General features: G+C 41.0%; 1 protein-coding gene across 2 annotated transcripts in view; it reads left to right on the top strand.

Annotated features, from left to right (window-relative positions):
* SPTBN1 (spectrin beta, non-erythrocytic 1) overlaps positions 1-16,161 on the top strand; it is a 135,820-nt gene that overhangs the window by 42,476 nt on the left and 77,183 nt on the right. For both annotated transcript variants that reach the window (XM_019549292.1, XM_019549294.1), the window contains exon 2: positions 8,066-8,217. In XM_019549292.1, coding sequence (XP_019404837.1) covers positions 8,066-8,217 — 152 coding nt within the window. The remainder of the gene's footprint in view (positions 1-8,065; positions 8,218-16,161) is intronic.

The raw sequence follows: 16,161 nt of genomic DNA, 5'->3' as shown, positions 1-16,161 counted from the left end.
TAGGGTTAAATATCTGATTCTCGTTGGTTACTCAATCTAGCAAGCATGGTTCAGAGGCCACTCCTCTCTGTAAACCTGCTTCAATCTGATTTTTCCTTCTGTAGTAAAAATGAACTAAGATTTTTCTAGTTGGAGCTATTAAAAGTGATCTGTGATTGTTATATGTTACATTTATTCCTATGTGACTTTTCACAGATTGTCAGAAACATTCCTGTATGTAGGTCTGAAGCCGACTTTGAGGGCTTATTTTTATATTGTAATACTAAACAATTTCAATTCCATGTGAAAATAAAGACCATGAAATTACCTGTTTTACCAAACTCTGTAATGCTTGGCTGGATTGACATTGTTTTATGCAGCATGTTATGGTTTGGTGAGGTTTAGAAACATCAGAGAGAAAGCAACAGAACTTGTTTGTTTGTTTGTTTGTTTGTTTGTTTTAAATCAGTTTGCATTTGTATAATTTTTCTTTCTCATTTTAAGTCCTTTTGTGAGCTTCTGTGTGCAGCACTCTAGAGACTCCAGGCAGTGCAGCCCAAGACGAGGGAGGCACAAGGGTGGCTTAAAACTACCTTATTCCCTAGCCCTTTAGTCTCCCTGCAAGTTTTATGCTGTTCCACATAGAGAAGCAGCAGCACATCTCGCCCATTATATTTAATGCCCTTATTAAGTACTTTTAATATAAACAGTAAAGTCTGTAGATTGTCCTAGTGAATATATTTGTTCCTTTGGCTCCATCTACACACACAGGTAAGGGCACGATTGTATCTAATGTGTGATTCACACAGTTATGCTTCCTGCCATACTACACACATGTGGTAGGAGATGCAATTGTGAGACTGCTCATTAGATCCAATTGTGCCTTATTGCTGGTGTAGGGATTGGCAAAAAGCAGACTCCCATGACTGGGAGCCCCTTTTGCTGAGGGGGCTCCCAGTTGTGGGGGCCACATGGGTGCTGCCAGGACTGAGAGCTATGTCAGGTGCAGAATTAGGTCCCAGCTGCCCATGTGGTGCAGGAATTGTCAGACCCAGCTGCTCCCCACAGGCAGATAGGACTGAGAGCTGTGTCATCTGCTGCAGTTTTGCAGCCAAAGGGATGTGCCCTCCCTGGCCCCCTGCAGCTGTAATCTCCCAGCCCCCCCTCCAGATGTGTTTTGCTTCCCAGTGCCTGGGAGATGGCACCAGGTGTCTGCCTATGTGTGTCTCAGACATCTTCCTGAATAGAAGATCCATCAGGAAAAGCTGGAATTTGTGTGTATTGATTTTTGGCAGCTTGATTCCATATACTTGCATCTGTGAGGAAACATTAGACCAGAGTAATATGCCTCATCCTGAATGCCTGAGAATAATGTGACCGTTGGCCTATGAAAGAAAGTTCTGTTTTCCTCCCTGCACTGTTGACCTGAAATCTTACGATCTGAAGAAAGTTGGGATGCTGTGGATATTGACTACCGTAAGCAAAGCCCCTGAGCTTCGAGCAGCGCTATTTGATTGCCAGTACAGTGTAGTTAACAGTTTTGTGACAAGCATATGCCACCTCTTTCTTTACTGTGGTGCAAAAGAATATTTTGAACCACAAAAATTAAATTCATTTTGTAAAGTGAAGGAGACTTCAGTCTTCAGGCGTTGTAGCCTTTGCAATTAAGGATGAAAATTGTCCTTCAGTTACCTTGCTTGAAGTAACTTTCAAGTCTACTGTGCCTTCCATGCATAAGGTATACTTCACATTACCTGGCACAGCAGGGAAGATTTGAGGTGAAACTTTAACCCTGTTTCAGAACATTCTGTTCTTACATTACTGCTATGTGCTCAATACACATTGTAGGGTGAAGCATCCTGCAAGCTATTGTTAGTCAGATTCTTAGTCAGACACTTACCAGTGCTTTTATATTTTCTCTTTGTACTCTGATTTCTTTTTCAAACACATTTGCACTTGTTTTAAGGTGTGTTGTCCCTTTTGCAGTTTGTCAGACTGAATGTAGCATCTTCTGAAGTGTGAGTGGTGGTTATATGGATTTAGGAACTAGAATGCTTCTGTTTGAGCTGGGTTGAGAGCAGTGCTAACTGAGCAAGCTTAAATCCCATTTTAAATGGGATCAGCTCAGCCTGTTTAAACCCAAGTTTGTAGAGATTGGAAGGGGGAAAACCATCTTGAAACTGCTCCAGTACAGGTTGCATCTGAAGCCACAACAATTAATTGCCCTTCTTTAGTAAAGAAGTTGTGCCCAAATTGTTTTGCACACTGGGGCTGAGGTTGATTTGATATGCTTTGTAGCTGCATGTTGATAAATGCATTTTCTGCTTACTCTCTTGAGACAAATTCTCTAATATTCTGGTGCAATCTCATTGACTTGGTTCAGTTTGAGTGTGCCAGTGTAAACAGAGCACCCAGTATACTGTAACACTTTCAATTTTAAGAACACTTTGACATTTGAAAACCTTGCTCAATATTTAAAAAAAATGCTTACACCTTGGCAGTGGTATGTGTTAAGGTAAGTAAATAAAAGAGTTTTCTACCTGTTCCTAGCTCAGTGATTTTTTTAACCTGTGTCATGGCATCCTGGGGTGCCTTAAGATCCTTTCAAGGATGCCTCAAGGTCACGTGATGTTAAATGTGCAAATACAATTCACAAGGTAAACCCAGAATTTTCAAACAGAAATCCATACTGTTGAAAGCATTCTGACCTGTTGTGCTCTTTGACTTGCAGTAGAGGAGTTGCTCTGTTGTTTTTAGGTAGTCAATAAGAAGAAAAAACCAAAACTAAGAGCTGGCTTTTTCCAAGAGGTGTATAGAATTTATTAAGTGGTGCCTCAAGTATAAAAAGGTTGAGAACCACTGACCTGGCTCATATTAATTTACTAGGCACCTGAAACAGGTCAGTCCTTAACTGAATTACAAGCACTCCCACACCATTGTATTGTCATTGGTCTTTCCGTCCAAAGGAAACTTCCTTCCTAATGTTGCCTCAAGATAAGTTGGAGCTACTTCCGTTTTCCTGCTGTGCAGGTTTTACATGATATACATTTGTCTTCACCCCTGGGAAATAAATGTTTTCACAACCTGCAAGGCAGTTGAAACTCCACCCATATCCTCTGCTTTTGAGTAGTCTTCAAAATCTAAAAATATCTCTTTGAAGTTAAGGGTATTTGTCAAAGCGATCACATTTGTACCCAGAACTTACAAGTCGTTGTGAGTAACTACAACCAGTATACTCCAGTGCCATATATATATATATATTAGCTTTATTTGGCTGTCATTACAGTATTCTAATAATAATGGGAATGACTGTGGTTGCAAAGCACAGACGGGGAAGTCTTGTGGAACAAACTTACAGTGCAGTCGAGAGCAGAGGCTTGTATAGCAGAAAACCCAACGGGGTAAGGTCTGTGGTATGTTATAAACTGTGGTTGGTTATTATCAGACTATTGGAAAGCAAGCCTTGTTGTTCCTCACTTCCTGTTTTTTTGCCATATCATAGTAAGTCTTTCACAAACAGGAAGAACAACTGCTATCAGTAACATGGGCTGTCAGGCTGAACATCATATTCATTAATGTATGTAGCATGGTATCCTTATAATGATATAATAAATTAGTACACTTTGTTTTTGAGTAACAGTTTACATTATAAGAGTGACAGTTATTTTCTATGTTTACTTGCATTTTCTGTCTAAAATATGCCTCAAAATAAAATTTACAGCTTCTGCTTGTTTCTGCATGTTTTAACCTCAAAGAGCAAAAACATTTTAAAAAAAAAAATAGTTGCAGCTTATTAGTTGCAGGTGGTGGTGAAACAGTTGCAAAAACCATTTCATTGCTGTTTCATTGTGAAACAGCAAGCAGAAACAGCATAGGTTTTTATACTCCCCACCATGCCCCATTGAGGTAAGCTTCTCAACAGTCTTCACGTTTTTCTCAAATTATAGGCAGGACTGAATATGTTAAATGACACATTGTTAAAAACACCTGCACCACTCCTACCTACAAATGTTTGTACTGATGCTGCTATCAACAGAGCTGACCCTTTCCCCAACATTAATGCATCAAGCAAGAAATGGAGAATGTTTTTGGTGGTGTAGAGGGGAAATGCAGGCTGGAAGGGATTAATTTTGGGGCATCTTTCCTGGACAGTTTGCTGGCTGTCCTAAAAGTTGGCATTTAGCAGAGTGCTGTAAGGCAGTGTTGGAGCTTGGCTCTTAAGCCACCAAGCTGGGCTTTTTAACTGGAGCTGGAGGATGCACTGCTACTCGACCTTCCTACTGGCAACCACCTTTTTTCCATTCTTAGTGCTGGATCCTGGTGGGTAGGACTGAGGGAATGAAAAGCAGAGAAGGGCTAAATTGGATCATTTCAATGCACATAGAGTAGGCTGGTATAAGACGCACTGTAGGGAAATGAGAGATTGTGAGTGCACAAGAGAGTGCTTTCCTGTCTGAAAACAGCATGGCTGCAGTAACGGTAATGTTTTTATTGCCACATGCTAAAGCATTGTGAACAGAGGAAAATCAGGGAGCTCTCAAGGGAAGGAGGAAAACTATGGGAGCCAAGTGAAAAATAAGAGAAAATGGAAAATAAAGAACTGGAAAGTTAAATTCCACCTTTCCAGCGGAAAGGGGAAATAACGACAGTCACACTAGGGAAGACAGAGGAAATGAGAAGATGAGGAACAAAGGACCAAGTGTCCTGAGATGTGCTTGAGAGTGCAAGGGAATCAGCCAGCCATCAGTCTCCTAGGGAAAAGGTGGAAGGAAAGCCTTCCTTTAAAAAGTCTGGGGTTGCAAGTTTGACGTTGCTTTCCCACTTCTTGGTTTTGCTAACAGCTAGTAATTTCAGGAAGTTCTGGAAGCTTCTTCGAGATGAATGACCTGAAATGCAGCATTGATTGAACTGCCCAGCTACTGCCTTTCCTTTACTGTAAACCAGACCCTCAGGTGGTGTGAATTAGCGTAGTATCTGAAGCTAACACGGTCTGCACTAGCTCAGTGGCTTTCAATATTTTTTCATTTGCAGGCCCCTAAATTTTTTTTGAATGAAGATGCAGACCCCTTTGAATTGTAAGTGTAGGTATTCACATGATTTTGATTGATCATAGTTGTCTTTTGTGGACCCCTTAGATACAGTCTGCAGACTCCTAGGGGTCCACGGACCACAGATTGAAAACCACTATACTAGCTGGCCATCTGGCCCAGCATATAGCTGTATTTATTGTTGTGTCTCTGCAGCCTATTGCAACTTTCTCAGGTTAGGCCATATGTCTGACCCCTCATCTCCCACCTGCCTGAGCCCACCCTAGTATCTGCTGGTTTGCTTTTACCATCCGTTACATTTTTACTCTAACTCTGAGGTAAGCTGAAGAAGGTTGACAGGCTTCAGTCCATTTCCAGAGGGTTGATTACAGATATCTTAATAACAATATTTTATAGCTTTCTTGAGGTTATAACACATTGAGCACTCAACCTTATTTGTAGGATATTCTCAGCTACCTGTATTTATCTGTAGAGCAACTATAAAAGGCAACTCTGAATACTACATTTCTTTACACAAAAGGCAGTTGTTAGAAGAATAAACATAATGTGGCATTACTGGACACTTCTCAACTTTTGTATAAATAAGATATATAGAAAGCTATGGCAAATATTGTTTTAATACTTTAATACACGTAGGGTAGTGCAGATTTTCTGTTTTGTGTATGACTTTTGTTTCAATTGCTCTTGACTTAAATCATGAATTAGCAGATGAACAGTTGTGCAGATGCAGCATTCTCAGGAGCTGGCTATAAATAGTTCTTTAAAGGTATGTTTAAGGTTAGCAGAGACTATATTGAATGTTTTACTTGAATAGATTGCTGTTTTCACTAGCCAGATGTGACTTCTTTTCCTGCTTGGTACAAGATTTAATGTGGAGCATCTTGGATATGAGAGGCTGAAACCTTTAACTATCTATGTTTGTTTTTGCAATGTTCTATTACTGCCACAGGGTCAGTTTTATCTAAGAAGACAGCCAACTTCTGATTCGGGTTGCTTATTAGCAATATATATTTTGGCTTTATATGGCTGTCATTATGATATTCTAATAATAATGGGAATGACTGTGCGGTTGCAAAGCACAGACAGGAAAATCTTCTGGAACAAAATTACAGTGCAGTTGAGAGCAGAGACTTGTATAGCAGAAAACCCATAAAGTCTGTGGTATGTTATAAACTAGGGTTGGGTATTACCAGAGTACTGGAAAGCCAGCCTTGTTGTTGCTCACTTCCTGTTTTTTGCCACATCATAGTAACTCTTTCAGAAAGAGGGAGAAGAACTGCTATCTGTAACGTGGGCAATCAGGCTATTGAAAATGTATAATTGTATAATATAAAAGGACTTTTTACATCACTCCAAATTCTGCTCCTTTAATTGTATGCTTGTTGCTCCCCCAAATGTGTAAGTCATTGTGTAATTGGAAGAAAGCTGCCTTTCAGCTCCAGTGAGTGAGTTCTCAGGTATTTTCTTACCTCAGAGGGGCATTACAAGAATAAATTCAGAAACCCATGGGACGAACTAAAAAACAGTGGTGATGGAAGTCTGATAATTAGGCACGCTTCTGTTATTGCTGAGTTGTTACTTCTTTGTTATTATTATTATTAGTTTACTTTATTGCTATTTTATTTTTTTACTCTCTCATTCCCCTTCTATTTAATTTGTCTTTTTTTTTTTTCTCTCCTTCCATCCCATGCTACCAGTATCATAATTCTGCTACTCTCTGTATGGTCTGGTGGGAGTGGAGAGAGAAAACTAGCTGTGAATGTCCCAAGTTCACAGTCCTGTCCATGCCAGAAAGCACTCTTTGCAGGCATTATAGCTCTTTTTGGAAAGAATTCCCACATACCAGGGACTACTGGACATTCAGCGGTGATGCTGTTCTGCATGGCATTTCAGCTTCTCTACTTGCCAGTTACTGTTTCACATACTTAAAATACTGTGTCTTGAGCATTCAGATCTGGATGCCTAAAATTAGAATTTTAAATCCTAATTCAACACGTAAAAGTTCCAACCAAGTCAGTGGCAGTTTCAGAAGCTCCGCGTCTTAAAAAAGGTGTAGGCACCTTTGATTTGGGTGCCAATGTATGTACTGATTTAGGAGTTCAACTTTAAGCACCTAAGTGTGAAAGGCCAAATTTTTCACAATATCTATAGCTTAGTAAAATACCAGGATTTCTTTTCATAATCTGCATAATGTGATGTGAATAAGGCCCTGATCCATATCCCACTAAAGACTGTTTAAAGTTGTGAGTGCCTAAGAGATGCAATGTTTTCTCTCAGAATGTCATTTGATACTCAGCAGACTGCTCCTTAAGAGTTTCTGAATTAACGTGGTCTGTAGTGACCATACATGTTCATTGAACCGTGTCTCTGCCCGCAGTTTTCCATATAAACAATTGTGAAAGTTCCTGGGAAGGGTAAGATGAAGAATTTGGGTTTTCATGGTTTCATGTAAATCCATGCCAGATATAAATATTTTTATAAATGTTTGAATCCAAAAATAAATACAGTAATCATAGGGGAAGAAATAAAGTAAGCAAAAGACATTGGGATTACATTCTTCTCTCACTTGCACCAATATGAATCCTGAGAAACTCTGTAGATTTCATTGGAGATGCTCTGGTTTTCTGCTGCTGTAAACAGAAGCAGAATTTAGCCCCTTATCTCCAAGTTGGAGGATAACCAACATTAACACACGCCCTCTTAAAACTGGAGTTTTACAAGTGACCTAGGTGTGCCCTAAGAAACAGATACTTATAGTGGTCACATCCTGAAGTTTATACTCAAGCCTTATTCTTCAGACTGTTCTTGGGAAAAATTCACACTGAAATGAAAAGAATAAGAAAAAAGGTTTTATTTTGAAGAAATGTCCAGTTTGCTAAAATGACTTCTCTGTAGAAACAAGCAGGCTCTGTAGTCAGTATATTGAAAGATGGATTTGAACATCCTCTTTTCACCCATGTGCATAGGTTTAATGTTTTTTGGGGTGTGTGGTGTTTTTGGTTTTTTTTTTGAGTAACACTGCTTTTTCTTTTGACCAGATGAACGTGAGGCAGTTCAGAAGAAGACTTTCACAAAGTGGGTTAATTCACACTTGGCACGTGTATCATGCAGAATTACGGATTTATACACTGACCTTCGTGATGGACGGATGCTTATCAAACTGCTGGAAGTTCTTTCAGGAGAGAGACTTGTAAGTTCTATTTATTGATATTCATTGGGTTCTCTTTTTGTCATTTTATTTTTAAAACAATAGGTGATATCCTAGCTCCACTGAAATCTGATAAAACTACCACTGACTTAATTTGTATTTCTAATAAACATTTGTAAATGTATTTCACTTAAGTAAGGGCCTGATCTAACTCCCATAGCAATACCTTTCTGTTGACTTCAATAGGAGTTGGCTGAGACTAAGGGTTCTAGCCCATCAAATGCTAAGTGCTTCTAGGAAATGGGTGGGCACCCTGTGCTTCCACTGAACTCAATGAAAGCACTCAGGAGTGGTGCATGGTTTTTGGGCTTCCTGTGTTTAGGAACATATACAATATTTTAAATCTTATGGGACAGATTATCTCCTCATGGTTAATATGAGAATTTGCCATTACTACTGGGCCTGTGAAAAGGTGTGTAATAAATAAAACCCTTGTTAACAACTGGTGCTACATAACTATTAAAACTGTGTTTGTAGGAATGATGAGAGATCACTTCCCCCCCAGTTTAAATAAACAGTGGCCCAGCTCACACATGTGTAATTTAAAAAAAAATCATCTCCATGTACACATTTACTTGTGATGCAAGGTTACATGAGGTTGCAACCGTGTAGTTGGATGTCATTAAATAGTCTGGAGTTTTGTTAATGGAAGCTTATGACTTCATAGTTTCATCATTTGTAGGGTTGGACTCAAGACCCTGTGTATACCCTTACATGTTGTGTTAGTACTGTAAAGCAAGAAATAAGCATTTCCAAATGTAGCTTTGATGGTAAGTAAACCCTGAGGTCTGATCCTTTATTAGAATGTCCACACTTGGATGAATTTCATCTTAAAAGATTACTTTTCCTTTTATTAACTAACAACATTTTTAAAAAAGATGACATGACTCTTCTTTTGCAGTTCCTAGGTTTTGTAGTACTGTTTGGGGAATGTTGTCTCTTGACTGTTGCAAGTTTTTGGGTTTTTTTTGGATAGGGTGAGAGAAAAAACTAATAAATAAATGTAAATAAATAGATCAGCATTTGTACTGAGGTACCATGCTTGGAATTCAATATATTTAGCTTATGTATTTCCTATATTTTGATTAAAATACATTTCTCTGTGATCAATAATGTATCCTTGTGTGGTGTTAATGTTTGATGTATTCAATGCAAACAAAGTTTAGACCAGATTCTGCTTTTAGCTTTTCAGGAGTGAACCTGAGATCAAAGTTAGCCGTTACTGTAAATTCTAGACTGTTATTTTAGGGATCAAAACTGCAAACTCTTTAACAAAGTTTCATCTCCATCTCAGTTAAATATTCACGTTTACCTGCTGTGAATTGAGTTTTGGGGTCCTGTTTACCTTATCTGTGGGGAAACTCAGTCAAGTTATGCGATTTCATTTATGTCATTTGTTTATTATTTTTCACACCAGGGTTTGAAAAATGTGTCCTGTATTCAAATAGGACACTTAATTGTATTGAAGATGGTGTTACAAAACCAGCAGTAGCATCATAATGAGAATGCAGTCATGTCACCATTAAAATATCACAGTGGTGTGTTTGGCAACACTGCTGCAAATTCTTTTTAACCTCGTTATCTCAGCTTTATAATGTGACTACAGGAATATTTGCTTAAACGATACATTCTAGCACATCTTCTATAGCAAACAGGAATCTGTAGAATGTAATTCACTATTCCTTTAGTCAGTTTTGCCAGTTATGGAAAATGTATTTCTAGGATCAGCATGTAGCATTTACTTGCCGAAGTTCTACAACATCTTCAAATGCTGCTCTTCATAATTTGTAAATGCTGTATACTCAGTGCTGTATCAGCACAGATACCTGGGCAGCCTCTTCTCCAGGAAAGCTGGTAGTCCTAGCAAGCCAAGGCTGTTGGGATAATCAAAAGCTATCCTTATTTTCTTTTAAATATGTTTTTTATATTGAGTCAATAAAATATACTCATTGCAAATTCTGTCCATGCTTGAGCAGTTCTTTTAACATTGTATAGAAAAATAAACAGTTAAGCATCTTAAAGCACCTCACATTTTGGATGTCCCAGCTGATTTTATCCAGAAGGGTTGAGAACCCTCTCTCTGCAAAATAGAAGCATTTAACACATCTCTGCATTTGGGAAACTCAAAATAAATTTAGCAATTGGTGTTGGCTTGAAAATTCAACAATTGTTCTGGGAGGAGCATAAACACCCACAAATCTCCTTCAGATCCTTGCATAGCACACTCTTCTCCTATAAGCCTTCCAGAAAACTTGACAGCTTGGTTTGCCCTGTCATGCTGAGTAATACTGTTTTCTTGTACTCCCCAGCCTGTCTGTATGTATCTGTCTCCTTCAGCCTGGTATTTAGATTGCAAACTTGTTAGTATAGTGCCTGGCAAGCTGGGGTCCTGGGTCATGATAAGGATTCATAAGCACTGACCTTACAAATAATCAATAATTACTTCATTGTAGCAGCTTTTCCCAACTGGTGTGCTGCGGCTGGGAGGCAGGTCCAGGTGTGCTGTGGAATTTTGAGCTGGAGCCACACCCCCACCAGCTGCCGCTGTGGACAGACAGACAGATGGGGGGGCATGGCTCCAGCCAGTGATTTGCATCCATGTGCTGTGTTCAAATGCACTCTGCGCCTGGCCGATTGCCACCCTTCCCTTCTCTCCCTCCAACTCTGCATTTGGCCGGTGTGCTGTGGGATGGGAGAGGCCTGGTAGGTGTGCCACCAGAACCATAAGGTTGGGAAATGCTGCATTATAGTTAATTTTTCTGTACATTGGAAGATAGTAATGACCGGTCTGTAGTTCTTGAGAACACTTGGGACCCTTTTTAAAGACAAGTGCAACCTTCCATTCTTTATTAAAATCAATTTTCAGTCCTAGTTTTCATTCTGGTTCATATTACATGAAGTCTTAAACATGCCAAATTTTTTAGAAGAAATGAGAAACCTTGCCATAATTCCACTGAACAAAGCAGGAAAGAATGTAGCCAGTATAAAAAACACAATAGTCGTTTTGGTTTCATACACTGTTAACCAGCTTCTCCCAAACAGAAAAAATAAGATGAAGTATCGTTGTATAAAATAGCATTTAGTTCAGTTTCCGCTGTAACTGAATAAGCGTTCATTTATGTCTTTATAATGGCTGTAAGCTTAAATGTCAAATCATTTAAGCAGATCTTTTGTGTTTATTTCTTTCATGTTGTTACAGGGTGTTGTCTCTCCCCATCTTGCTTGGCAACTCTCCTGCCATGCCTTTGATGGGAGAAAATTGATAAATTAATCCCGAGCGAGTTACAAATCAGTTGGCCTTTGTGTGCATAGTTGTCTTATTTATTAGTTTTTTCTGGACCAGGCAAGAAATAACTGAGAAACAGAAGTAACCAAAACTATCCCCATCTCTGGGGAACCTGACCGTGTTAGGGCTCGCCCCTCCTTTACTAATTTGCCTTTTCAGGTGGGTTGGGTCTCGTTCCCCGGACCATCTTCGCTGCAGCCAGCCACCATGGTAAGTAGAATCCCATCTCTCACCTCCCCTGTGTGGTGGAGCTCCGTCGTAATTAGTTCTATGTTCAGTGCCCTCCAGGTTAGGGCTCTCTCCCATCCCTTGCTGTCCTCTTGCTCCCTCTCTCTCAGTACCTTCCAGGGCCAGTCATCTTTTCTCAGCTGTCCGTTCTTATTGCTGCCATCCCTCACCTCCATGTCATTATCCTTAACTCTGTGCTGGTATGTAATCCTCACAGCCAGCTATTCTTAACTGCTGTCCTTTCCCACCCTTGAACCTCCATGGGGGGAGCGTGTGAGGGTCCCCACACCCCTCACCCTCCCTCGCATACACACGCTGCCCACTTGAGTTCCGTGCTGTTGCTGCCCCCCTACACGCAGGCTTCTGCACTGCCAGCAGCCCCATGCTCCCACCCAGCTGCAACCTGGCCCCCCTCTCTGTGCTTCCCAACCTGCTGCTCAGAGCCAGCAGGAGATTGTGGGGGGCGGGGGGGAAGCAGAGCAAGTCCCGGTGGCTGCAGTAGTGGCAGCAGCAGCAGCCCCACCCATAAGCTGTGTTCTGGCTGGGCTGCACTATTCTACCTACGAGGGTGGGAGCAAGGCAATAGAGTATGTTTGGGGCTGTATGTACATGTGGGTGCCTGGCTTCCACCCTTGTGGGCAGAAGGGCTGGGCAGAGTGCAGTTTATTGGGGGCACCGTGGGCCAGATGCAAGTGCTTGGTGGGTCGAATCTGGCTCATGGGCCATATTTTGCCTGGCTTAGAACCATGATCTGTGAATTCAGTAACCTGCTGAACAATGGGTGGGTGGAGCAGAAAGCAGCCATTTATTTTTGGCCTAGTCAGTGGGTGAAATGCACTCTGGCCTGATTCTGGTGTAGTGGTTGTAATAGTATAAATCAGAAGTAGCTCCTGAGAAGCCAGTGAAATGGGACGGGTTTTTCAGCACCAGTGCAGGTATAAGCAAAGGACAAATCATTTAGTGCTAGTATAATTCTTTCTCTCTTGCATAGAATAGTAGCTAAACAGTGTGCCATAGATTCCTTTGCCATGAATATTCTTTGGTTTTAAAATAGTCAAAAATAGAATTCAGTTAATTTTTTTTAAAACAAAAATGTACCACTTGAAAAGACTCTCAGGCAAAAAATCATCCTCTGCAGTGAAGAAAGTGAGTCTTCCAGTATGGGGAATAGTTGGGGAAGAGCACCAGCAACTTGGATGTGTAAACTACTGGCTACCCACTTTGTCCAGGTAGCATGGATTAAAGATGGCACTGACCGAGAGCAGGTGCACTCGCTTGCTCTTGAGTGCTCTTGCCTTAAGATGTTTCCAAACAAGAAGTATATGAGTCTGGGTGGCGTTGCTTTAGAATGGTGCCCTTATGTTACCATTGGCTGTCAGGGTCTTGGCTTTTGTTAAGGGAAGATGTTGTTTTAACTGCTTTGAAGTTTCTAAATAAGTGGGTTTTTTGGTCAGGTTGCCCCAATTTCACTAGTGGTTTATTGGAGCATACCTGAACCTATAAAATCTCTTGAATTATCTAGATCGGTGTTTTTCCAACCTATTTTTCTTGTGTGGACCCCTAAAAAATTTCAAATGGAGGTGCAGATGCCTTTGAATTGTAAGTGTGAGTATTCACATACTTTTGATTGAACATAATAATCTTTTGTGGACCCCTTAGATATAGTCTGCAAACCCCCATGGGACCGCAGTTGAAAACCACTGATCTAGATTAATAGTTTTTAAAGTCAGAAGGGGGAGTCATTGCGATTGCATAGTTTTTTAGTACTTACATGACTGGGGGCAAAGCACCTGCCTCAATGAATTGCATATCAAGACAATGACCACTGTGTGAGCTAGAGCATGTTTTTAGAAAGACATCTAGTTTTCATCTTAAAGACTGTATAAAGAAGAATTCACAATCTTGCAAAGTAAATCTGTTTCAATGGTTTATTAGTCCCATTATTAAAAATATCTGCCTTTTAGCTTCTGACTCCTGGATCAAACTGTCCCTTTTCCTTCTAGAATAAGGAAACCTCTGTTATCAGAAACCTCTTTCTCCTGAAAGTCCTTGCAGATTGTGATCAGTCACCTCCTAATCTTCCCACAGATCAACTCAGTGCACTGAATTTTTCCTCCTTCTCTGTAAGACTTGTTTTCCATTCTTCAAAACATTCTTGTAAACCTTTTCAGGACCTGTTCCAATTTTGTAGCATCCTTTATGAATTGTGAATGCCAGAACTAAATGCAGTATTCCGGTGTTAGTATTACTAATGCCACATCCAGAGGTAATATCACCCCCTTTCTCCTACTTGATCCTCCTCTGCTTATATATCCAAGGATTGTGTTTCCCTCTTAGCTACAGCATTGCACTGAGAGTTCATGTTCCATTGGTTATCTGCCATTAACCCAAATACCTTTTCAGAGGCACTGCATTCCAGGACACCGACTGTCATTTTTGTAAGTGTGACCTATGTTCTTTGCTCCATTTAGCTGAGTTGAAAGACATGTTTTTAAAATGAGTTAATCTTAGGAAAAAGAAAAATTGGCATTGTCCAGGTAGCCTGCCTGCCCACATCATTATTTACCACTTGCCTGTATTTTTGTCTATGCAAATTTTGCATATAATTATATTATATAATTTTTTTCTTCCACATCATTGATAGAGAAGTTGGCTCAGGAGCATTAGGCTGAGGGCACACCTCTATGGGACACTAGTATGTGGAGGACATTTCCACGTTTACAAGTACTTTTAGAGAGCAAGCAATCAGCTTTTATTTAGTTTGATTGAGTGATGGTCATTTTTGCTGGAAAACATCAGGGCTAAGAAGAATGTAACCTAGATATCTTATATTGACACGGTTGTCTTTACCAACCTAATTGTACTCTCATCAAAAATATTGACAAGTTTGTTTGACAAGACCTATTTTCCATAAAAACCACATATATTAATGTACTGTCATTTTTAATTCCTTGCTGAATGTATTTCATTGCTCTTTTCATGATTTGCCTTGGATCAGTTTTTGGCTAACCAGTCTATATTCGGGTAGGTCATCCCAGTAACTCACTTTTTAAATATTGGTGCAACTTTCCTGGATTCCAGGACCTCTTAAACATCACCCTTAATAGTGCAGAGTAGGACTGTGTGAGGCTTTGAACCGTGCTTCAGATCCGGAGAAGCTTCTCCGGATCAAAGCACTGGCTTTGTTAGGTTTCCCTAAGCGGTTTGGAGCTTCCAAAATGCTTTGGAAAAGCTTCAGAGCCGTTTCGGAGATCCGGCCATAGGGTATAATGGGGAATCAATGAAATAACTATAACTTTGTAGTTTTTTGTCTGATTTGGATGAAGTTTCAGGGGTGGTAGACTCTGCTGAGAGCACAAAGCCTGTCAAGTTTCAAGGAGATCGGTGCAAGGGTTTGGGGGGAACTGCACCCCAAATTCTTGAAAGCAAAACTCCTGATATGTCTATATGTTACAACGCAGGGGTGGTGGCCCCTGGTGAGGCCACAAAGCCTGCCAAGTTTCAAGAAGACCAGTGCAGGGGTTTGGGGGGAACTGCATCTGAAGCTGCAGGACAGCCAGAACTCGTGACACAGATGACCCTGTGCGTGTTAAGGTGCATTGGGCTGAAAACTGCAGGGATGGTGGCCCCTGATCAGGCCATGAAGCCTGCCGAGTTTCAAGGAGAGAAGTGCAGGTGTTTGGGGATAACTGCACATCAAGCTGCGAACAAACAAAACTCGTGACATGGGTGACACACTGTGTGCGTTAAGGCGCAGCAGGGTGAAAGCTGCAGGGATGGTAACCCCTGCTACGGCCATGAAGCCTGCCAGCTGTTGAGGAAATAGGTGCGGGGGGTTCTGGGGCCCTGCACCTCTGGCTGCTGACAGGCAAAACTTGTGATATGGGTGCTGTGCAAGTGTCTGTTTGGGGGCGGGGAACTACTGCAGGCCTGGCTGCTAAGCTACAGTGTTACCAGTTACCAGTCAATCATGATTCACTCAGGTACCAGCTCAATACAGTTGCTAGCTAATGTAGCCAGTTAATTAACATCAATTAACATGTACAAAACCAGAGACCAAGGAGAGGAAATAATCAATACAGACAATCAAAAGCCCTAAGACAGAGACAGTCAGTTGCACAAGCACCCATGTCATGAGTTTTGCCTGTCAGCAGCTAGGGGTGCAGGGCTCCAGAACCCCCCTGCACCGATCTCCTCAACAGCTGGCAGGCTTAGTGGCCTTAACGGGCCACCACCCCCGCAGCTGTCACCCTGCTGCGCCTTAACACACATGGTGTCACTCATGTCATGAGTTTTGCCTGTCCACAGCTTGAGGTGCAGTTCCCCCCAAACCCCTGCACTTATCTCCTTGAAATTTGGCATGCTTTGTGGCCTGAGCAGGGGCCATCATCCATGCAGTCCGTCGTCGTCCC

The sequence above is a fragment of the Crocodylus porosus genome, unplaced genomic scaffold (assembly GCF_001723895.1).
Source record: "Crocodylus porosus isolate Cpor-Errol unplaced genomic scaffold, CroPor_comp1, whole genome shotgun sequence".
Classification (NCBI taxonomy): Eukaryota; Metazoa; Chordata; order Crocodylia; family Crocodylidae; genus Crocodylus; species Crocodylus porosus.
Note: the sequence above shows the minus strand (reverse complement) of the source record. Positions and strands in the feature narration are given on the sequence as shown.